The sequence below is a fragment of the Pleurodeles waltl genome, chromosome 1_2 (assembly GCF_031143425.1).
Source record: "Pleurodeles waltl isolate 20211129_DDA chromosome 1_2, aPleWal1.hap1.20221129, whole genome shotgun sequence".
NCBI classification, from domain to species: Eukaryota; Metazoa; Chordata; class Amphibia; order Caudata; family Salamandridae; genus Pleurodeles; species Pleurodeles waltl.
In genome coordinates, this window is record NC_090437.1 from 214552114 (window position 1) to 214577177 (window position 25064).

Sequence of the window (25064 nt, forward strand, 5' to 3'; positions counted from 1 at the left end):
CGTCAGCAGCAGGCTAGACTACGGCAATGCACTCTACACAGGCCAAACACCTGCGACGCCTCCAACACATCCAAAACGCCTCCGCCCGTCTGATCCTCAACGTACCCTGCCGCAGCCACATCACACCCCACTTGAGAGACCTTCACTGGCTCCCCGTAGACAAGAGGATCACATTCAAGCTCCTTACCCACGCACACAAAGCACTCCACAACACCGGACCTGCCTACCTGAACAACAGACTCAGCTTCTACACCCCCACCCGACAGCTCCGCTCTGCATGCCTCACCCTCGCCGTCGTCCCCTGCATCCATTGAAAGACATCCGGTGGCAGATCCTTCTCCTACCTCGCCACTAAGACCTGGAACACTCTCCCTACCAACCTACGACAGACCCAAGACCTACTCACCTTCAGAAGACTCCTCAAGACCTGGCCCTTCGACCAGTAGCAGCAACCCCCCCTCAGCGCCTTGAAACCCGAGCGGGTATGTAGTGCGCTTTATAAATGTGCTGATTGATTGATACACAACCTCAGACCTCCTTGCCTCAACCACCGCCTGAACCTTCACCATCCCACCAGACACCTTCGATCCGCTGCTCTTTACCTCACCTGCACACCACGCATCCACAGGAGCAACTGCAATGGAAGCCCCTTCTCCTGCCTGGGAGCAAAAGCTGGGAATGATCTACCAATTCAGTCCTCCCCCTCCATCCTGGTGTTCAGAAAACATCTCAAGACCTCGCTATTTGACTGAGACCTCCTGCTGAATCATTTGTAGCTGACACAGCACCTTGATACCCTCATGGGTAATAAGCACACCCAACAAATCCACTGATTGATTGATTGATGATGAATTTGATTTGAGTTTGTAACTTTGCTAAACTCCTAAGAAATCTTATTGTTTGCAAATCCACCGTTCTCTGCCCTTGTGGGCCAAAATATGTTTCACTGTCATTGTTATATTGTTGAACTGTTGATGTCAAGCCTCAGTTCAAAACAAAGGTTTGTCCACTCGAGTGAAGCTTGAACTTGAATTTGCACCAAGGATTTGTACAGTGCAAACCCAATCCCGCTGCTTTAATCTAACTGTGGCTACAGGATATAAATGAAAGGCTGAATACACTTCTCCTTTTGAAGCAAGGAACCATTATTGCTCCATTCCATCCGTAGTATCTTTAGTCATTCAAGTAAGATTCAAAAGACCAAAAGGAACAGTGAAGTAGACCAACATACATCAGGATGTTATTGGTTCAACCATCTGGTCTGGCTTTAAGTACTGTATTCAACTTAATCAGAGGCACAGTTTTTGCAATGGAAAGACAAACACCAATATATTTATGGAATATCACAGGTGGAATTTTAGTTGCTGTGTAGATGTTTATGTACTGAACATGCTGGGTTGCTAAAAAAACAGGACTGAACACTAATAAAACTAGCGACTGCTGGTGCAGTAAGATACTGAACTTCAGTACAGTAATTATTTGAAGCAGAAATAGTGGTCTGAGTGCCCTGGAGGAACTTCTTGACCAGTTTCATTCTAATCATATAGTGGGAACCTTAGTAGTTGGCTCTGATCGCTCCTGTGGAGAATTTGTGAATATTTTGTCATTGTTGGTTATCAGTATTACAGAATCTCATGGAGTTTGCGTTTTCAAAGATACATTGCAATGTTGAAGTAGTGACATGGGACAACCTGCAGTGAAATGGCACAGGCGTGAATTAAAGGGAAATTAATATTGCGCACCAGGGGCAATACGAATGCAGCCAAATAGATTGAATTTAAAGTCTGCACGTTTTATAGGATTAAAAAGGTTGCAAACCTCTTGCTAAATTATATACATCAGCTGATCACTAAACCGCATATTTTCAAAGAGATCACTCTTCTGCATTGCTACTGTTGTGGCCATTTCCTTATTAGGAGCACCAGGCTCGATGCCCATGTGCATGCTGATCCTCGATCTGGGGACAACACTCATGACCTTTCAGTAGACCAGCAAAGTATAACTTTTACTAAACGAATGTCAATATTGATGGTACCACAATGTAACTTATTTTAAAGTACTACTATTTATGGGCTACCAGCAAGAGCAGATGCAACAAAGTGACTCAACTAGCACCAGCACAGATGTGCTAGCACAAAGCAGTTGTGATCCTCACTCCCACCAACTTCAGCCTCCAACTCTTCTCTGGAATTAAGTACCCTGGGCCATATGCAAAAAGTATTTTTGCAGTTGGAACAAATGTCCTGATTCACACATCCGAATCAGGTTTCTGACCGCACAAAAAGTTTTTGTATGTAGATAACACAAATTGTGGTCAGTAACATGTCACTGAATTGTAATTTGCACTTAGTGATTCAGTATTGGGAAGGGGCATGTTTAGGGCATGCTTAGTGCGTCCCTTCTAAATACTGAATTTCAGTGCTACGTATGAATGAATGTTTTGTGACTGAATTGTGGGCTCAATACATTAATTTTTTTACTGACACCTCAGTGGTGGTAACCATTTATGGGGACCCCTTCCCCTTTGTGAATGTTGAAACAAGTATTTTTTAAGGTCAGGCAGTGATCCCTGGGACCACTACCTACTCTTAAAAAATGAAACTTTAACATTTCATTTTTTTTTTTTAAATGCATCCAGTTTTCCTTTAAGGAAAAGGGGCCAAGTCTCCCCCAAAAAATGCTTTATTAAAAGCAACCACAAACATGATGGTCTGCTGACCCCAACAGGCCACCATCCCTGTGATGGCTGCAATTCCTACTCGAACACAAGGTGCAACCTGCCTCATTGATATTCATGAGATAGGTCAATTTGAAACCCAGGAGGAATCGCTAAATGAAACTCAGGGGCATATTTATACTCCGTTTGCGCCGAATTTGCGTCGTTTTTTCGACGCAAATTCGGCGCAAAACTAACGCCATATTTATACTTTGGCGTTAGACGCGTCTAGCGCCAAAGTATGAGGAATGAGCGTCATTTTTTTGCGTGAACGCCTTCCTTGCGTTAATGAGATGCAAGGTAGGCGTTCCCGTGTAAAAAAATGACTGCGACGCAAATGCGTCGTATTTATACTCCCGGGCAAAAATCACGCTGGGAGTGGGCGGGGCAAAAAACCCCGCATTTGCGCCTCTTTTTAACGCCTGGGTCAGGGCAGGCGTTAAGGGACCTGTGGGCTCAAAATGAGCCCACAGCTGCCCTCCCATGCCCCCAGGGACCCCCCCTGCCACCCTTGCCCACCCCAGGAGGACACCCAAGGATGGAGGGACCCATCCCAGGGACATTGAGGTAAGTTCAGGTAAGTATCATTTTTTTTTTTTTTTTTTTTTTTTTTTGGCATAGGGGGGCCTGATTTGTGCCCCCCTACATGCCACAATGCCCAATGACCATGCCCAGGGGACATAAGTCCCCTGGGCATGGCCATTGGGCAAGGGGGCATGACTCCTGTCTTTACTAAGACAGGAGTCATGTAAATGGCGTCTGGGCGTCGTTAAAAATGGCGCAAATCGGGTGGAGGCGATTTTTTTGCCTCTACCTGACTTGCCCCATTTTAAGACGCCCTAACGCCATTTTCCCCAACGCCGGCGCTGCCTGGTGTACGTGGTTTTTTTCCACGCACACCAGGCAGCGCCGGTCTGCTAGCGCCGGCTAACGCCATTCAATAAATACGGCGCCCGCATGGCGCTTCAGAATGGCGTTAGCCGGCGCTAATCTTTTTGGCGCAAAACTGCGATAGCGCAGTTTTGCGTCAAAAAGTATAAATATGGCCCTCAATTCGTTTTATACGTTAAGGATAGCGATTTCCAAATTGCGATTCACAATAAATAACAGGTAGATGATTGTTGTTCCTTAAATTTGTACACATGGACCCTTGTTAAGAACTAGGACATTCAGCAGTATCCTGGTCATTTTCACAATGACCTGTCTTTTTGTCCTCAAGAGTAAGAAACTGGCCTGCGGGCAAGACAAAACAAACTAGCCCTCTAACTGGAAAAAAGAAAACATTACATTATGGACAAGAAAGAAAGTAAGTTTTCAGACCTTTGTCTGAAGTGGAATGTCTCAGATAGATGATGATGATCTTCATGACTTACTAACCTGAAGTACCCAGCATTCTGGGTAGCGTCTGCTAGCTGGAGACATCAAAATGTAACTTTGGTTTTGGAAAACCAGGCTCTTGAGTTGGAGAGACATTAAGATAACAGTAGAATGGATTTAGACAAACATACTTTGGGCCACATTAGGGGTTCTGCAGATGGAAAGACCTGTCCACCGAACTTCAGTCCGGGAGGTTGCTGCCACACTGGCTACCTCCCCGCCAGACCCATTAAGACTTTCCTGCTAGGCTGACTGGAGGAAACCGAGGTTTCTTTGGGTCAGCCGAGCGGGAAAGTGGAGGTAGCATTGTCTCTGGCTCATAATCGAGCCGGCTGCAATGCTGTCATCTGCAGGGTGCACCAGCACCCTCATAATCTTTCTGCGCAGCAGACAGTGAACATGCGAGGGTGCTGGGTGGGGAGACCCCTGCACTGCCCATGCCAATTGTATGCGCATTACAGGGCCCCCCGTGGCCCTTGCACCTGTTTTCTGCCAGCCTTTTCATGTAAGGGATATCACCAGGAAAAGGCTGGTGGAGAACCAGTTTGCAATCAGCAAGGTTGTGCTGCATGCAGTGCTGCTTTGGCTGATTTTGACTTGCACCTGCCATCAACCCATCGGGATCACCAATCCCGGCACAGAGGACGGAACCCTGGTGGTCTGAGCGCCAGGGTCTTTATGTGGCTGTTGCGAGGTGTTGTTGTAAATCTAACCAGGATAAAATAAAACATCTATGTACAGAACAGTTTCTGGCTCTCTCCTTTCTTATCCAAACAGTCTTAAAGTGAAAACTAGAAAACTCTATGTATACCTTGAAATTAGTTTTAAACCATTTTAGGTTATATTTCTGTGCCTATTAGACATCCATTCAGTATATAATTTGTTTCAATGCATGGGTTATAGTCCTTTAAAGGTTTAATACAATTTATCATTCTTTAAATTTAAATTTGTGGCTATTTGACCACGAATAGGAGTAGACTGGATTAGGAAAAACTCATTCTAGCTAGTTAAAATACAATGCAAAGTAGGAACCTCATTCATGAAAATCATGCCACCCTATGCCATATTGTAAGTAGCTGTTCATAAATGCATGTATGAGTACCTGAAGTAGCTCTCCGGTCGAGCTAGTTTAAATGCTCATAAAAGGATAAAAGCAATTCATGAAGGTAAAGGCAATGATCTTGGTCTTCACCAGTCTTATCCCTTATTTGATGAGTGTGGGGAATTCCACACAGGTAGATATGCATTTCTGGTGTACAGATGGGGTGTGGCAAGGAGATAAGCCTAGAAAATGGTTAATACCTACTATAGAGAGGGAAGAGGGAATGAAAGATTAAGGAGAGTCACCAGGAGGGATAGATAAACACAAAACATCTACAAAAAGGGCAGGTCAGCTGAAATTCTAAAATGTGATGACCATATCTTCTTTAGTAGTACCATAAAATAGCCAAAACATGCTCAAATCTACATATGTCAATGCTTAGAGTAAGTTACACATCACACATGGCCTTTCACAGGTACCAAAATGGAATTACATTGAAATCTGTGGAGCTCAAATCACAAAAACCTAACAAACATAAACAATTCAAATGAAAGACAAATATTCATTTGGACATGAATGTAAGGGTACAAATGTCACATCCTAAAAGCAATAAATACAATTAATAAAATGAATGCAGTGACAAACACTGCTAACACTCTTGTAAAACATATAATAAAAAGTTTTAAAAATCCAATACATAAAATAGTATTGTACCAAAATGTAACTATTATAATTGCAGACATTTACCCAAATAACAACATGCCAATCTGAAAAGATTAAAAATAAAATAAATACAAAAATGAATTAATGTAAAAAACAGCCCTAACACTTACAATTCTCATTATAAGAATGTAAAAAATAAAAACATGAATGTAATAGTAAATATATGTAATGAGACCATAGCCCTGTAACTACAAACATTGCAGATACCTCCATAACTCATATTATAGAAATGTAAACAAAAAAGACGTACTATAAAATTACAAATATGTACATTTTTAACCTATTATAAAACCACAACTCATCTCACACTGCACCACACAAACTCAAAAAAACATCACAACGCACTGGCATAAAACACAACTGCCTCTAGCGAGTGACTCTACAACATCTCACAGCACAACCAGAAGAGGGCACAGGGTGTGGGTATATTCATCTGATTCTCACACTTATATTTCCTATTCATGTATTTTTGCCTCAGTTTATGATTGCTTCCCTATTCTTTTCAATTTGTATTTCTGTGCAGCATGGGTAGAGAGTGAGCTACACTATATAGAACTGTATTGGCAAATTTCTATTTGCGATATGCCTATAAGTTGCTATTAGTAAGTAAAGCTACTGGTAGTAATGCTATAGTGGTATTTTTAGTTGTACATGCCCCCCTCTCTTAATGTAAGGTGGTGAGGACTACTACTAGATGTGAATCTCTGACTGGAGTTACAGAATTCTGTTTAGGTCTAGATTTATGCCCAGACGAAGTTGGAAATCCATGTATCCTTAGAGTCTGCCATTAGTTTTCCCTTTATGAATCAGGCCCAGTATGTTAAGTTCACAAAAGACGTTGGGCAACTTTGTAAATATGGTGCAGAATGCAGCACTCATTGAAAGAGGACAAAACAGGGAGAAATAAAAATATTTATCCCCTCTGCACCAATCTTAAGCCATCCCTGAGGTGGCATTGGAGTCTGACGCATTCCCAGACTTGTAAATCTGGGAATGCATCAGATTCCTTCAGGTTCCATGGGTATTGCATGGGAACCCATCAAGCAACACCCATGGAACGCCCATTGAACACAGTGTTATGTGTGAAAGGGGTCCATATTTACAAGGCCATGAAAAGCCATGCACTATTTCTCTGGTGACATTGAAATGCTTCTTATAATCCCTCCTGAAATAGCTCTCATAGATTTCCAGACAGTACCTATAAGTTATTTAATATTACTAGAGCTGGCTTGTACATATTGCCTAAAATGTAAAACTGGCAAAAACATCTATTTATTTAATCTGCCTACAAAATGGTGTTTGATTTGAAAACCTGGCAACATCTTCTCCATTGACTGATGGGAGAAAAGGATGGATTTTTTGTCCAAACCAGAACACCATTATTCTTCTGAATACCAAGAATTTCCAGAACCCCAAAACAAAGCCCAGGTATGTGTGAGCTACTCACAGGTATCCTGAGTGGCTACCAGAAGCCAGTCAGAATAACCTTAACACAGTTGTTGATTCTAATAGTTTGAAAAGGTCATTCAGATTGCTATTTTGCAGCAAATAGTTTGCCACACTTTTGAGTATTCAGAATAGGGCCTTTTGTTTGCATCACACTCATTGATCTATGGCAGGGAAAGAGAACAGCTGTGAGATAAACTGGCCTCAATTCATATGTGGTCTTGCAATTTTGCAAAGGTATGAGCACCACAGCAGACTATCACTTGTTCAACACAGTTTTTGCAGTACATGATATGCAGAAGCAGGTGTTCCAAAAAGGCATTTTCATGTGCTTCTGCTTACCATTGCCGCCCAGCTTCTGGTTATCACCACCATTATGTGATGATGTCCAGCTGCACTGAACAACGTACTTAAGGTTGTTGTGTCTATAAAACAAACGTATGAGAAGTTGTGTGCCTCAAATTCATATTAAATTCTGTTTTCGTTTTTAGTAGAAGGAAAACATCAGTTGTTATCCTACCACATTTATTCTCTTTCAATGTATGTTATTTTATGTTTTTGGCATTTGTACAATGCACATTTTGCCATTATCATGGCTGATCGTAGTTTGGATAGCCAAATGACTTTCCACAGGGTTCCTGGTCACCAAATCAGACTGGAGTAGGAATCATCTTTTTTATTGTTTATTAGTGGTATGCCCTCTAGTGAATGTCCAAATGGTTCATTACTCTAGTAGCATGTTTATGTTTTAACTCTTTTAGTTGCTTAAAGATCATCTGGGTCTATATATTTGTCGATAGTCCAGTGTATTCTGATCTACTTGTGGATTTTCTCGATGCCGGGAGATGTTGTGTACTGTGATAGGTGACTATATGGCTGATCTGGGCTTTGTTGGCTCTACAGTAGGAGATATGGACATTTTTATTGTCATATGCCAGTGGGTGATTTACGATGGTGTAAAATGTGTTGTGAGTACTATAATTACCAACTATATGGCTTAGGCAGGTAGGATTGATGATAACTATGCAGGTTACTATAGTGAGTATTATTTTTTTAAAACATATATTTTAAAAATATTGATTTTTTTAAATGTAACATAAAAATAACATAAACATAACTATAACTTTAATTTAAACATAACAGGTAAACATACATTTTATTTTAAAATATTCATATTTCCATCATCATATATTCAATTATAGGAATTAATACGAATAGAAATGTAGCAATAATTCTAATTGCAATACTGACTAACATTAGTATCAATATGAGTACTAACATTACTGTTAATAATAATATATTAGTGTGATATTAAATCTTGCATTACAATTACTTTATTAAACAAATACAAATGTGATAATAAAAATATAATGTTACAAATACTTAAATATTAAACAATTACAAACATATTTGCATTTATTAAACAGTATAAAGAATGTTTGAAAATATTTTTAAAAGTATACTTGAATAAAAAATAGAAAATTATTTTAGAAATATAATAAAAAATAAAATACATTAAAGCATGCATATTGTAAGGTAAATATGCCCTAATATGTTGGAAAACTTCCAGTAACATTTAGAAGCCTAATTATATAACAGAATGAAAAATAAACTAACAAAAACAATCCAAATACTCCTTTCTAACTGCAACACTGCAAACATTAGGGAACAAACATGCATTGGGCAGGCTTACTATTTTAAATCCATCTAATAAACAATGGGGAAAGTGCATACATTGGCGTATGTCGGATTTACTATTTCAACTCTAGTGTAACAAGCACTGGAGACTTTGCATATTGAGATGCCAGAGGGACAGATTTATTGTTCTAATTCCTGTCTGCTTTGAAGAAAGTGCATACATGGGGGGGCAGATTTACAATTCTAACTCCAAGCTACTTTGGGGTTGGGGGGAGGATTTACTATTCTTAGGGCCTCATTACGAGTCTGGCGGTCAAGCCACCACCAAACTCACAGTGGCACTCATGTCTGCCAGCCAGTTTGCCATTCCGACCGCCAAATTAAGAGTTTGGGCATCGGACCGCCAAACCACTGCCGTATCCACTGACGGTGGTGTATGTAAAAATAAGCCTGCTGATTACAACTTGGTTCTCCGCGAGTCTTTTCATGGCAGTCTCATGCAATGGGCAGAGCAGGGGTCTCCCTACCCAGCACTCTCATGCTTTGCAGAAAGTGCGCATTATGAAGATGCTGGTGCCCCCTGTTGGTGGCAGCATTGCCACCGGCTTGATTAGGAGCCAGCGACAATGCTGCCACCATTTTCCCGCTGAGCTGCCAGGTGGAAACCTTGTTTTCTTCCTGTCAGCCCAGCAGGAAAGTCATAATAGGGCTGGCAGGGAGGTCGCCAGTAAGGCGGCAACCTCTCAGTTGGAAGTTTGTCGGAAGAGTCTTCCCAGCCGCTCAACTCGTAATCGGTCTCTAAGTCCATTTTAACAAATATTAGAGTAGCACATACATGGTAAGGTGGCTACATTTAAGATTTATGTTCATTCTAACAAATATTGAGGAAACAGCATACATCAGATGGATCAGACTGAATGCAGAGAAAAAGGTACGTAAATGTAAAAATGGATTTAAAATATGAATGAACAATTTACAAACCTAGTGTTCAAATAGAAATAAAAATTGGAATCACAATTGTTTTATTTTTTATAAAAACAATTATAATACATTTTGAAAAATTACAAATTCATCAGAATTGTTCAGAAAATTATTCATATGAGTTTAAACAAACAACAAATCCCTATCAAAATGAAAAACAATTTTCAATCCACAAAATAGTTAAACTTGATTTTTCACCCACTTAAGCATTAAAATATTTATAATTCATTTTAAAAAGTACAAAGCACCTATTCCCACTATCCATTTCCCGCAACCCATATTAGTAACTTGCTTTATGTTAATTACATGCACTTTTGAAACAAATCACACTAAATAACATGTAATTATGCAACCTGCAAGCCCTGCTTTTGGACTATGTTTTAGCGTGAAATACACTCTTGCATCCATTTAAGTTACAAGGAAGCACCTTTACTAAATAAAAAAGCAGCCTTGGGCTGAGTGAACGGAGTCCAGCTCTGCAGAATTCTGTGTAGTTGAAAGAACACTTTGTGGAATTCCATGAAGCTGGAATTCCGTGCCCCGCAGAGCCCTCCTGAATTCACCCATCTCAGAAGCGCTGAGCAGGGTCGAGCTTTTTTAGCCAGGCCCGACCCTACCTAGTGCTTCCGAGATAAGAGCATTCAGAAAGGGTGGTGCACAAGAGGCCTCAACCAGCAGCTTTCACTGCCTGTGACCCAGGCCAGGGCCAGAGGCAGTGAAAGCTGCCATTTTGGTCCTTGTTTGTGCACCAGTGTGCAACAAACAAACGACAAAACAAAGAAAGAGACAAGGACTTACCTGGGTCTTTCTGGGGGTCCTCCTCTCCTACTCATCTGACGACGAGTCGTCTCCAGTGGCTGCCTCCCTCCCCCGCTCCGGTGCACGCTGCAGCCCAGTTATGGGCTGCACAGCACAAGGACAGACTGTCTGCACTTGTGTTGTGCTGCCCAGCGCACCAGGTGAGCTCTGCTCCGCTGGCAGGGCTAGCAGAGTTTTTTGGATAACTCTGCACTCCAAGCGGAGTGTGGAGTTTCAAAAACCCTGTTAGCTCTGCCAGCACAGCAGAGCACCCTGTACACCCATAAAAAAGCACAAAAAGCACAAGCACCACAAACACCAGCCATGTGCATTCTGGTCAATCATGAGTTTCCATGGCTCATACTCAATTTTGACTCACAACTTCCCAGAAATGCAAGATGTGGAATAACAGCAGAATATCAGGTATTTTGCATAAATAGTACAACATTAAATCACTGAAATTATGCGAGAATATGATGATGTAACAAACATTTTGCCAGGGCCTTATAATCACATACTTCAATAAGGTAAAAACAAATGAAAAAAGAACATGAAACATTAACATAATTTGTAGATAAATCAATCAGTAAATACTGTGTAAATTTGTGTTTAGAGAGCCCCCTCCAAACCACCAGTAAAACCCACAGCCCCCTAAAATAAAAGTAAATCATTTTACAAATATGAAACATTCAATAAACAAAATCACAGTATCTAGCAATGCAATTCGAAATAATAAAACAAGTAATAGTAATTTTTAGACCCTTTAAAAATAGCACTACCAACCCAAATATCAATACACCCGACAAATGTTTTATGTATATATATATATATATATATATATATATATATATATATATATATACACAAAAAATAAATACAATTAAATCAAATACAATTAAATAAAGTAAAAAATAAAATAAAACCGTAAGTAAATAAATAAATAATATAAAGCTTAGAAAAATATTTTAATATTTGATATCATTGTGAATTGGTAAAAAATAATATAGTTATCTTAGAGATATTTTGTGTTTTGTATTCACAATATTCTGACCATGATATTAAGAACAAACATTATTTTTTCGTTAATATTTTGAATCAATACTTAGGATTTGTGTATGTATAAGCTACATGTGGGATTTTGCAATGCCATTGAATTAACATGTAGACATCATTATTAAGATCAGGCATTGGTGATGGCTGTAGCCATATAATAGTCTCTATTTTCTCTACTAAATGTGCAAATATAGGAAGCTTACATTTTTGCAAGTTCATCACTTAGGGCTTCATTACGAGTGTGGTGGTGTTCAGACCACCACACTCGCAGTGGCAGTCAGAACAGCCGCTGTTGCGGCGGTTCAACCCCACATTAAAACCCTGGTGGTCAGTGCTGCTCTGCGGATTACAACCTTGTTCTCCACCAGCCTTTCAATGGATGTAACACCACCATGAAAAGTCTGACAGAGAGCAGGTGCAGGGGGCAACAGGGGGGCCCCTGCACTCCCCATACACTTAGCTGAGATTTCCGCCCACTGACCTAGCAGGAAACTCTTAATGACTCCAGACAGTGCTCGCCATGAAGGCGGTGGCCATCCTGTCAGGAGTTTGGCGGACAGGCTTTCCTGTCTGCCGAAGTCTTAATTAGGCCGCCAGGGTCGAATTTTATTAATGTACTTATAGAAACATAAAGGGGCATATTTATACTCCGTTTGCGCCGGAATTGCGTCATTTTTTTTGACGCAATTTTGACGCAAAACTAACTCCATATTTATACTTTGGCGTTAGACGCGTCTAGCGCCAAAGTCCATGGAGTTTGCGTCATTTTTTAGCATGGACACCTACTTTGCGTTAATGAGATGCAAGGTAGGCGTTCACGTCTAAAAAATCGACTCCGAGGCATGTGCGTTGGATTTATACTCCCGGGCAAAATTCACGGCCGGGAGTGAGCGGGTCAAAAAAAATGACGTACGGACGCTTTTGCGCCGTTTTTTAGCGCCTGCAAAAGGCAGGCGTTAAGGGACCTGTGGGCTCTGAAGGAGCCCAGAGGTGCCCTCCCATGCCCCCAGGGACCCCCCCTGTCACCCTTGCCCACCCCAGGAGGACACCCAAGGATGGAGGGACCCATCCCAGGGACATTGAGGTAAGTTCAGGTAAGTGTTCTTTTTTTTTTTTTTTTGTGGCATAGGGGGGCCTGATTTGTGCCCCCCTACATGCCACTATGCCCAATGACCATGCCCAGGGGACAGAAGTCCCCTGGGCATGGCCATTGGGCAAGGGGGCATGACTCCTGTCTTTGCTAAGAAAGGAGTTATTTCTATGGGGGTTGGGAGTGAAAAAAAATGGTGCAAATCTGGTTGGGGCGAAAAAATGGCCTCAACCTGACTTGCCCCATTTCTTGACGCCCAAGCCCCATATCCCCTTACGCCGGCGCTGCCTGGTGTACGTCGTTTTTTTCCACGCACACCAGGCAGCGCCGGCGGCTAACGCCGGCTAACACCGTCTAACGCCATTGATTAAATACGGCGCCCGCATGGCGCTTCAGAATGGCATTAGCCGGCGCTAATTTTTTTGACGCAAAACTGCGTTAGCGCAGTTTTGCGTCAAAAAGTATAAATATGGCCCAAAGTCTTCCAATTTTACACATTTCATTCCCAATCTAATGTGCATAACCTATTTCTGATCATAGATTTTAAAATTCTCCTGACATTTTTTGAGATGCAAACAGTTAAATGATGGATTGTTGTATAATACATCAGGATACATTTACTAGGGATGTGTGCAGTTGCATCAGCAAAGAATGCAATTTGCATTGTTATTACGGGTACATTTGATAATGTCAGTTGTGATGTTCATCTAAAATATGTTTTTAGCTAATGTGGCCTAAAAGAAATCCTTAAAAACTGAATTTGAGTCCACGGATTTCCCAGAGAACACAGTATCTGCTGAACGTATGTCTGGCATGGGCCAAAAACTGATCTCACAAATACAAATGTGGCATGGTTCCCTAGGTCTAGTGATTTCAAAAGTTGAAGGTTTTCCTAAACAGAGTATTTGGGGCAAGCAGTTTCCATGGTGTGCAGAAGCAGTATAATCTCTAGATCTGACAAGTGTAGGTTACTGAAAACATCTTATTAAACATCAATTTATCCGATGTTGTATTTAGGATTTAGAATTGGAGTACTTCGAACCTAGATTAGCAATATTAAAAGTTGAAATATGTCTAAATGCACAATAAATATCTAATTTTCATGAATTTATTACAAAATTACTAGCATATAATAAAGTTAATAAAACATATTTGTAGTGTAAACACTGTCTTCCTTACTTAAATGGTGATATTTTTCTGTACAATTAGAGGCAGCATGTCATAAGACAATTTTGCTGTTCAGTGATAACATTTATGGTAAACAGAAACACCACTCCTTCTGATGTATTATCTCCAATTATTTTTATGAAAGTAAACTCAGGGCCTGATTTCGAGTTTGGCAAAGGGGATAATGCGTCGTCCGAACTTCCAATGGGGAGGCTGCTGCCAAACTGACTTCCTCCCTACCAAGCCTACTACGACTTTCCCGCTGGGTTGAGGAGCGGAAACCAAGGTTTCTGCCTGTCACCCCAGTGTGAAAGTGGAGGCAGCATTGTTGCCGGCTCGTAATTGAGCCGGCGGGAATGCTGCCACCCTTAGGGTGCACCAGCACCCTCACAATGTTCACCGTCTGAAGAGCAGACAGTGAACATTGCCAGGGTGCTCTGCATGGAGATCCCCTGATCTGCCAATGCCAAATGCACGGACAGTGCAGGGCCCCCCGTGATCCCGTGCACCTGTTCTCAGCTAGCCATTTCGTGGTGGAGAAACCACCATTAAAAGGCTGGGGGAGAACCAGGTCCGACCTCTGCCACCGTCAGCCCGTCGGGATCGAAGATCCCAGCGGAGACGGTGGTAGATTGTGGGGCTGCCGGTCAACCTCGAAATGTGGCGGTCAGACCACCACAACTACGGCGGCCCAACACCCACCGCTAGTGTGGTGGTCCGAGGACCACCACACTCATAGTCAGGCCCTAAGTAATACATTGGTGCTGATTAAGAGAAAACTAATTATTACATTCTTAAATGCATCTGGGGTAAGATAGAAAAGGATGATTCCTCAGTGTATATAATATTATTTAATAGACTGAATTCAGTTTTGTAAAGTGCTCCATTACCTGTTTAGGTTTTATTCATGCTATGTAAATCTACTAATACATGCATAAATAGAACACATTCTCAAAATTGCTTTTCTCAAGTCTTTGCTAGAATTGCCTCTGAAAAGCATAACATTGTGGGTATCTCATCTAAGAATGTGATGGTATGCAAGATGCTCCTAAAATCTTTGAAGCAGGAGGCAGGTAAAAACATAAAATAACATCCTTGCCATTTAGTGGCCACTGACCACGTGTGTCCTAGCTAATGATGTACTAACTATTTTTCTTTTTTGTTCACTTTCCATCACCTTTGCTGGCCCAATAGAATCTCAGAGTACCATACTGTTCTACACACTAGCAGCAGGGCAAAAAAAGATCAATGCACAGTCTTTTCTTTTTTAGAACTGCATGTATCCTTCACCGTTTACTAGCTTCAGGAGTTTCCTGCCAGAAACTAGCATGTTTTCTGCCAAAAAAGAAAAGAGCCCCCAGAAAAAAAGATGTTAAATGTCAAACAAGCCATCCTGAACTCATTCTTCTACTTTGAAGGCCAGCAATGAAGCCTCGCAAAAATAAAAGAAACCATTGCATGAAGTAACTTTTCCACCTCGATTAGTTTTAGATAACCCTGTCTGTACTTAGTTCTTCCTTGACAAAAATGTCATATTTTTAGAATATGTTATATATGCTAAATTGATCACAGATGTTTGATTTGATCTGTGTTTCCTGTCAATGTCATTCTTTTTGCAAAATTCGAATGTATGAAAATGGTGATGTATTGCAACTCTGTAGGTATAGTTAGCCTCTGCAATGGTACACACTTGCATGAGGAAGCACTGCTGTGTGAACAGTTTTCTAAATTTCCATTACACTAAAAACCAAAATATATCAATAAACATACTTATTGATAACATATTCATTTTAATTTTGATTACATAACGAGATAAATCACCGTTTAATTTGTAATCAATTAGCGTTGATTAATGTTTCAGACAAGAATTTCTTCTTTTATAGAACTTATGATGGGAACATTTAACTAACCTTTATCAACACGGAAAGTAACGCAGATGTCACTATGAGCAGTGCCATGTTATCGATGAACCATGTTAACCAGATGATGCTGTTCTTCACACCTACCATCCTCATAACCTCTTTCAGTCTCAGCTCTTTCTCATGTACTAAACCCTTGATGATCATGCAGACGGAAAATATAAAGGCCAGCGTCAGGAACATTGGAAGGATATTTCCAATATACTGCGTAAAGCTGTTGTAAGATGAAAGAAGTTTGGTTTGCAGTTACAAAAAGTTAACTTTAGTGGTTAACAATACGCATGGATTCTAATAATCTCCACTTCTTTTAATTTTTTTGCCTCAGTAAGTATGTCAATAGTATGAAAATTCCTTCTAAGGCTCGTGAAGCAAATGCTACTCAATTGCTAAACAGCAAATAAATGTGTATATATTCACATCAATCATGTGTCACTTTGTGCCAGAAGCAGTTCTTAGATTGTCAGACCTTGAACATAAGTAAAAAAATATGTTTTGTGCAACATACAGAAAATGCATAATAACACAAGCAACAAACCTTTCTATAGTGTTCTATTTGTACTTTATATAAAGTTTTTGATTTTGGTACAATGTGATCTCTTCATCCCATTTTCTTAATTTTTGTGCTTCTTACTTGTTGACCTTGTCCTTCTACGGCAATTATTTTTAACCGCATTGGTATTTTACATAGTTGTTGCACGTATACCTCAAGATTTCTGTCCAGAAGGTGTTACTGCCATTATGTGGGTTTTCAATCATTGAAAAGAGTGTTCGCTTTCTCTGAAATTAATCGTGTTGGCTGAGAGCAGATTGGGTGGCTTTATTTGACCGGGCGCATTCCTCTCCAATATTGTAGTTGTTTGCATTGCTTTAAAGCTGTTGTCAAAATCATTGTTTCCCCTCAAATTATAAAATAAGTTTGTTTGTTGTTATTTGTTTGTGACTACGCTGAAAACATTTTCCGAACTTATTTTTGCTCTTGAAGTAACTGGTGTCAAGATGTCAGGAGCATCTTATGGGCGCTTATGCTCAATAATCTTGGCAGGAGGACTTTCTGGCCTCCTGTTCCTCAACCTCCTTTTACCTCTCTCGGCATGTATACTTTACTATGAGGATTTGAAGTGTTTCACTTTGTGGGAATTAGAGTATCTTATAGCACAAATTCTTCTTGAAAAATCATAGAGTCAATCAAGTGGGCACTACATTTCTTTTCCCATATTATTAGTGTGGAGAGGCTGAATTGTATATGAGCTACTATCTAAAGTGGTTAGTTACTATGCCTGAAGGTAAATGGGTTGTAACTTTACAGTTAGTATTAGGGTAGGGCCATATTTGAGCTACATTCAGGCCAAGCTGTTGCTGACCGTAAATTAACTAACTTGTTGCAGTGTACTATAGGACACTGGAGTTACAAAGTCTGTGTTTGAGCGTCCATACATCCATCTCAAAGTAAAATTGTACTGTATTTCCTACCCCTCTAAGTGTTCACAAAACATTCTTTGTTTTTTCCACCATATCCCACTTCTAGGTAACACTCATTGAGACTTAGCAGAATGGCCAGATGGCAGAGTATATACAGCCACAATCCCACACCACGAGGCAAACAGCTGTATAAAAAACAAGGTATAAAGCCTCAGCAAACTGGAGACTCAGATGTGCCATGCTCTGAAACTCCTGCCCCAACGTGGTTATGTGTGACATTTTACCAAAAGGTAGCCCTGTCTCTGCAGCAGCCTACAAGCAAAGGGTCACCTTCAAGCAGAGACCATCGGAGGTGACAGGCTGCAGTGAGCTGAGCAAGCTGAGCCATAAAGCTGGGCTGCTCAGCAGCACATGCACCTGATATGTCTTCATAAATATGACTAGTCTGTACTTTGTCAGTAGTATGAGAGGAACAATTAATTACATTTTAGGCTTGCCAGCATTTTATCAAAATTAAGAACTGCAATACAAAAGGATTAAAGACATGGAAAAACACAGATGGGAGGGTGAATAAAATACGAGGACAGATATTTGAGAATGTATTAGCACTGACAATTCATCAAGGCCCATATTTATACTTTTTGACGCTAAACTGCGCTAACGCAGTTTAGCTTCAAAAAATTTAGCGCCGTCTAACGCCATTCTGAAGCGCCATGCGGGCGCCGTATTTATGGAATGGCGTTAGCCGGCGCTAGCAGACCGGCGCTGCCTGGTGTGCGTGGAAAAAAACCACGTAGACCAGGCAGCGCCGGCGTAGGGGGAAAATGGCGTTAGGGCGTCTTAAAATGGGGCAAGTCAGGTTGAGGCAAAAAAATCGCCTCCACCCGATTTGCGCCATTATTTTCGACGCCCAGACGCCATTTAAATGACTCCTGCCTTAGTAAAGACAGGAGTCATGCCCCCTTGCCCAATGGCCATGCCCAGGGGACTTATGTCCCCAGGGCATGGTCATTGGGCATAGTGGCATGTAGGGGGGCACAAATAAGGCCCCCCTATGCCAAAAAAAAATATAAACATTTTTTTTTTTATACTTACCTGAACATACCTGAATGTCCCTGGGATGGGTCCCTCCATCCTTGGGTGTCCTCCTGGGGTGGGCAGGGGTGGCAGGGGGGGTCCCTGGGGGCAGGGGAGGGCACCTGTGGGTTCATTTTGAGCCCACAGGCCCCTTAACACCTACCCTGACCCAGGCGTTAAATAGTGGCGCAAATGCGGGGTTTTTTGACCCGCCACCTCCCGGGCGTGATTTTTGCCCAGGAGTATAAATACGACGCATTTGCGTCGCCGTCATTTTTTTAGACGGGAACGCCTTCCTTGCATCTCATTAACGCAAGGAAGGCGTTCACGCAAAAAAATGACGCTATTTGCCCATACTTTGGCGCTAGACGCGTCTAACGCCAAAGTATAAATATGGCGTTCGTTTTGCGCCGAATTTGCGTCGAAAAAAACGACGCTAATTCGGCGCAAACGGAGTATAAATACGGGCCCAAATGTGTTCCAAAATGTTGCGTTTTGAGTTTATGACATAACTGAGGTTTTTCAGTGGTACGGAACTGGTCTTTTGCTTGTGGATTTCAGAGATGTGAGTTGCTTCCAAAATAATGTGTTTCACGGTTATTCACAATCCACAATGATGGGCAGCAAACTAATGATCAGACAGTCTATTTTCCTTGAATTTTGCTACCTGTGAAGAGATGGAGTTTGAAAAAGCTCTGGTGCAAATTAAGTAGGAGCAACCGAGCAAGAAACTTTCCTAGCAGAGGTGGATCCATTTCACTGCGGTTTGAAATGTGAAAAAAAAATTGTGAACCAAATATTTAATTCACACTCGCTAAAATGGGTTTGTGGCCATTCTCAAATTGCAAATAGGAGGCAGCCGAAAGGTACATCCCCTCCTATCGACTAGTAGCAATAAGACATTTCAATGCTTTGTGATAAATATTGCTTTCATAAGGTATTAGTCAGATACCGATCGCCTAGGACAGGTTATAACCAATTTGCAGATTAAGCAGCCCTTCTGGGAATTTGTATCAGGCAGCCTTGTAAGAAGCAGACAGTGCTCCAGAGAATGCTTGAACGTTCCCGACTGATGACTTCCCAGCATGTCAACATTTAAAAAAAAAGAAACAAAAGCACCACTCCTTATTTTCCTAGACATGCAGTGTTTTTTTTATTTTTTATGTTGCCCATGTTGAGAATGTTAAAACGGGGTTGGAGGTCTTCTGTCCCATACAGGCTTCCATCTCTATGTTCTCAGCTATTAACCGAGGATCGCAGAATCCGACCTACCTCTGTGATATTAATGAGGACGGAGGTGTTCTGGCCGTCTATGAAGATAGATTTGGAATTCAAATTAAGGTCAGTTTGCAAACGAGTCAGTGTGCAAGTTACAGATCCTGGTTAGTGAACTGCCCTTTGTTCATGGGGCCTATATTCCAGTCCTCCCATGGGAGGCAAAAGAATGTCTCTTTCTAGAAGCCTGGACAAATCTTCAACTTCTTCTGTATTTTAAGCAGGTTCTGAATAGCTAGTAGACAAAGCATGGGTTCTTAAAAAGGATACTAGTAATCAGCTGGCAGATGGCCTTGACACTTGTACTGTTTGGCGTAAGTAGATTTGGAAATTAGGACCCTTAATGACTACAGTGACCTGATATGCAAAGGAAAGGTCTGAGTTAGAGAGTACAACTGGGTTTCTTGCTTACAAAGAGGATAAAGATGGGTGTTCTAAGGACTAGGGCAATACAAATAAATCATAATGAACCAGTTCCAGTTGCCCTCATGAAGGCAATCTCACCTTCCATTCATGCAGGGATATGTTTCCGTCATCCAGAGGAGAACATAGTTCAGCAACAAATTGATGATGAATCATATTTCGATTACTATCTCTGAGCTCATAATTTAATAATGTCAATAAAAATGTAGTATAAATAGCAAACACAGTTTGTACAGTTAAAATTATTTACATTAATCATAACTTACTTATATCTAACACACTTTACAATGCTTTCTAAACTGGAAAACAGAATTCCTCAGAATGAAGGATGAATTAAGAACACATTTCTGAACCTCTAATGGTTTTATATCTGTTAATAGTGCTAACCCATGTGATATAATTTCTTAACAGTGAGAAGGGACTTAAATAAATATTTTCTGTTGGGCAAGATGTATTTCTACCAAATGTTACATACATTTTGTTCTTTGCTTAATGTACATAATAGTTTATGTTAAACCTATATGTCAATGATAGCTCATGGTCTGTGCCTCCAATATCGCATTGAATGTTCATTAACCAACATGATGAAGTAAAGCTTACATGCGTAACACAAAAGGATGATGGACGGAGTGCTGACAATGCAAACACTCACCCCCAGTCACAGATCTGGGTTTAATCCATCGTTCTTTTGCTCACCATGCCACCCCAGTTCGGACCCAGCCATATGCAAATCAGTCTTGACCCTGTTCCTCATGGGAACAGTCCAGCCCGAACTGCCAGGCCAGGTCCTCCCTGGACCGGAAACAAGCATCCTGGGACCGGTTTCAGGGTATCACCCTTCTTCAGCCAGGCTAGCTTGATTCCAGTGGCACAGTGAGCAAGGGACCCACGTCTGGGCATACCCTTCCCACTTAGGGCAACATTAGTAACACAAAAGGATGATGGACGGAGTGCTGACAATGCAAACACTCACCCCCAGTCACAGATCTGGGTTTAATCCATCGTTCTTTTGCTCACCATGCCACCCCAGTTCGGACCCAGCCATATGCAAATCAGTCTTGACCCTGTTCCTCATGGGAACAGTCCAGCCCGAACTGCCAGGCCAGGTCCTCCCTGGACCGGAAACAAGCATCCTGGGACCGGTTTCAGGGTATCACCCTTCTTCAGCCAGGCTAGCTTGATTCCAGTGGCACAGTGAGCAAGGGACCCACGTCTGGGCATACCCTTCCCACTTAGGGCAACATTAGTAACACAAAAGGATGATGGACGGAGTGCTGACAATGCAAACACTCACCCCCAGTCACAGATCTGGGTTTAATCCATCGTTCTTTTGCTCACCATGCCACCCCAGTTCGGACCCAGCCATATGCAAATCAGTCTTGACCCTGTTCCTCATGGGAACAGTCCAGCCCGAACTGCCAGGCCAGGTCCTCCCTGGACCGGAAACAAGCATCCTGGGACCGGTTTCAGGGTATCACCCTTCTTCAGCCAGGCTAGCTTGAATCCAGTGGCACAGTGAGCAAGGGACCCACGTCTGGGCATACCCTTCCCACTTAGGGCAACATTAGTAACACAAAAGGATGATGGACGGAGTGCTGACAATGCAAACACTCACCCCCAGTCACAGATCTGGGTTTAATCCATCATTCTTTTGCTCACCATGCCACCCCAGTTCGGACCAAGCCATATGCAAATCAGTCTTGACCCTGTTCCTCATGGGAACAGTCCAGCCCGAACTGCCAGGCCAGGTCCTCCCTGGACCGGAAACAAGCATCCTGGGACCGGTTTCAGGGTATCACCCTTCTTCAGCCAGGCTAGCTTGATTCCAGTGGCACAGTGAGCAAGGGACCCACGTCTGGGCATACCCTTCCCACTTAGGGCAACATTAGTAACACAAAAGGATGATGGACGGAGTGCTGACAATGCAAACACTCACCGCCAGTCACAGATCTGGGTTTAATCCATCGTTCTTTTGCTCACCATGCCACCCCAGTTCGGACCCAGCCATATGCAAATCAGTCTTGACCCTGTTCCTCATGGGAACAGTCCAGCCCGAACTGCCAGGCCAGGTCCTCCCTGGACCGGAAACAAGCATCCTGGGACCGGTTTCAGGGTATCACCCTTCTTCAGCCAGGTTAGCTTGATTCCAGTGGCACAGTGAGCAAGGGACCCACGTCTGGGCATACCCTTCCCACTTAGGGCAACATTAGTAACACAAAAGGATGATGGACGGAGTGCTGATAATGCAAACACTCACCCCCAGTCACAGATCTGGGTTTAATCCATCGTTCTTTTGCTCACCATGCCACCCCAGTTCGGACCCAGCCATATGCAAATCAGTCTTGACCCTGTTCCTCATGGGAACAGTCCATCCCGATCTGCCAGGCCAGGTCCTCCCTGGACCGGAAACAAGCATCCTGGGACCGGTTTCAGGGTATCACCCTTCTTCAGCCAGGCTAGCTTGATTCCAGTGGCACAGTGAGCAAGGGACCCACGTCTGGGCATACCCTTCCCACTTAGGGCAACATTAGTAACACAAAAGGATGATGGACGGAGTGCTGACAATGCAAACACTCACCCCCAGTCACAGATCTGGGTTTAATCCATCGTTCTTTTGCTCACCATGCCACCCCAGTTCGGACCCAGCCATATGCAAATCAGTCTTGACCCTGTTCCTCATGGGAACAGTCCAGTCCGAACTGCCAGGCCAGGTCCTCCCTGGACCGGAAACAAGCATTCTGGGACCGGTTTCAGGGTATCACCCTTCTTCAGCCAGGCTAGCTTGATTCCAGTGGCACAGTGAGCAAGGGACCCACGTCTGGGCATACCCTTCCCACTTAGGGCAACATTAGTAACACAAAAGGATGATGGACGGAGTGCTGACAATGCAAACACTCACCCCCAGTCACAGATCTGGGTTTAATCCATCGCTCTTTTGCTCACCATGCCACCCCAGTTCGGACCCAGCCATATGCAAATCAGTCTTGACCCTGTATCCCCTGGGAACAGTCCAGCCCGAACTGCCAGGCCAGGTCCTCCCTGGACCAGAAACAAGCATCCTGGGACCGGTTTCAGGGTATCACCCTTCTTCAGGCAGGCTAGCTTGATTCCAGTGGCACAGTGAGCAAGGGACCCACGTCTGGGCATACCCTTCCCACTTAGGGCAACATTAGTAACACAAAAGGATGATGGACGGAGTGCTGACAATGCAAACACTCACCCCCAGTCACAGATCTGGGTTTAATCCATCGTTCTTTTGCTCACCATGCCACCCCAGTTCGGACCCAGCCATATGCAAATCAGTCTTGACCCTGTTTCTCATGGGAACAGTCCAGCCCGAACTGCCAGGCCAGGTCCTCCCTGGACCGGAAACAAGCATCCTGGGACCGGTTTCAGGGTATCACCCTTCTTTAGCCAGGCTAGCTTGATTCCAGTGGCACAGTGAGCAAGGGACCCACGTCTGGGCATACCCTTCCCACTTAGGGCAACATTAGTAACACAAAAGGATGATGGACGGAGTGCTGACAATGCAAACACTCACCCCCAGTCACAGATCTGTGTTTAATCCATCGTTCTTTTGCTCACCATGCCACCCCAGTTCGGACCCAGCCATATGCAAATCAGTCTTGACCCTGTTCCTCATGGGAACAGTCCAGCCCGAACTGCCAGGCCAGGTCCTCCCTGGACCGGAAACAAGCATCCTGGGACCGGTTTCAGGGTATCACCCTTCTTCAGCCAGGCTAGCTTGATTCCAGTGGCACAGTGAGCAAGGGACCCACGTCAGGGCATACCCTTCCCACTTAGGGCAACATTAGTAACACAAAAGGATGATGGACGGAGTGCTGACAATGCAAACACTCACCCCCAGTCACAGATCTGGGTTTAATCCATCGTTCTTTTGCTCACCATGCCACCCCAGTTCGGACCCAGCCATATGCAAATCAGTCTTGACCCTGTTCCTCATGGGAACAGTCCAGCCCGAACTGCCAGGCCAGGTCCTCCCTGGACCGGAAACAAGCATCCTGGGACCGGTTTCAGGGTATCACCCTTCTTCAGCCAGGCTAGCTTGATTCCAGTGGCACAGTGAGCAAGGGACCCACGTCTGGGCATACCCTTCCCACTTAGGGCAACATTAGTAACACAAAAGGATGATGGACGGAGTGCTGACAATGCAAACACTCACCCCCAGTCACAGATCTGGGTTTAATCCATCGTTCTTTTGCTCACCATGCCACCCCAGTTCGGACCCAGCCATATGCAAATCAGTCTTGACCCTGTATCCCTTGGGAACAGTCCAGCCCGAACTGCCAGGCCAGGTCCTCCCTGGACCAGAAACAAGCATTCTGGGACCGGTTTCAGGGTATCACCCTTCTTCAGCCAGGCTAGCTTGATTCCAGTGGCACAGTGAGCAAGGGACCCACGTCTGGGCATACCCTTCCCACTTAGGGCAACATTAGTAACACAAAAGGATGATGGATGGAGTGCTGACAATGCAAACACTCACCCCCAGTCACAGATCTGGGTTTAATCCATCGTTCTTTTGCTCACATGCCACCCCAGTTCGGACCCAACCATATGCAAATCAGTCTTGACCCTGTGTCTCATGGGAACAGTCCAGCCCAAACTGCCAGGCCAGGTCCTCCCTGGACCGGAAACAAGCATCCTGGGACCGGTTTCAGGGTATCACCCTTCTTCAGCCAGGCTAGCTTGATTCCAGTGGCACAGTGAGCAAGGGACCCACGTCTGGGCATACCCTTCCCACTTAGGGCAACATTAGTAACACAAAAGGATGATGGACGGAGTGCTGACAATGCAAACACTCACCCCCAGTCACAGATCTGGGTTTAATCCATCGTTCTTTTGCTCACCATGCCACCCCAGTTTGGACCCAGCCATATGCAAATCAGTCTTGACCCTGTT

At 43.1% G+C, this 25064-nt stretch overlaps 1 protein-coding gene across 3 annotated transcripts in view; it reads right to left on the reverse strand.

The window, feature by feature from the left end:
• LOC138299526 (phospholipid-transporting ATPase ABCA1-like) overlaps window positions 1–25064 on the reverse strand; it is a 2649159-nt gene that overhangs the window by 1693463 nt on the left and 930632 nt on the right. The window contains exon 15 of one of the 3 annotated variants that reach the window (XM_069237830.1): window positions 15942–16164. The exons of the other annotated variants lie outside the window; for them this stretch is intronic. Coding sequence (XP_069093931.1) covers window positions 15942–16164 — 223 coding nt within the window. The remainder of the gene's footprint in view (window positions 1–15941; window positions 16165–25064) is intronic. 3 annotated transcript variants of the gene reach the window in all.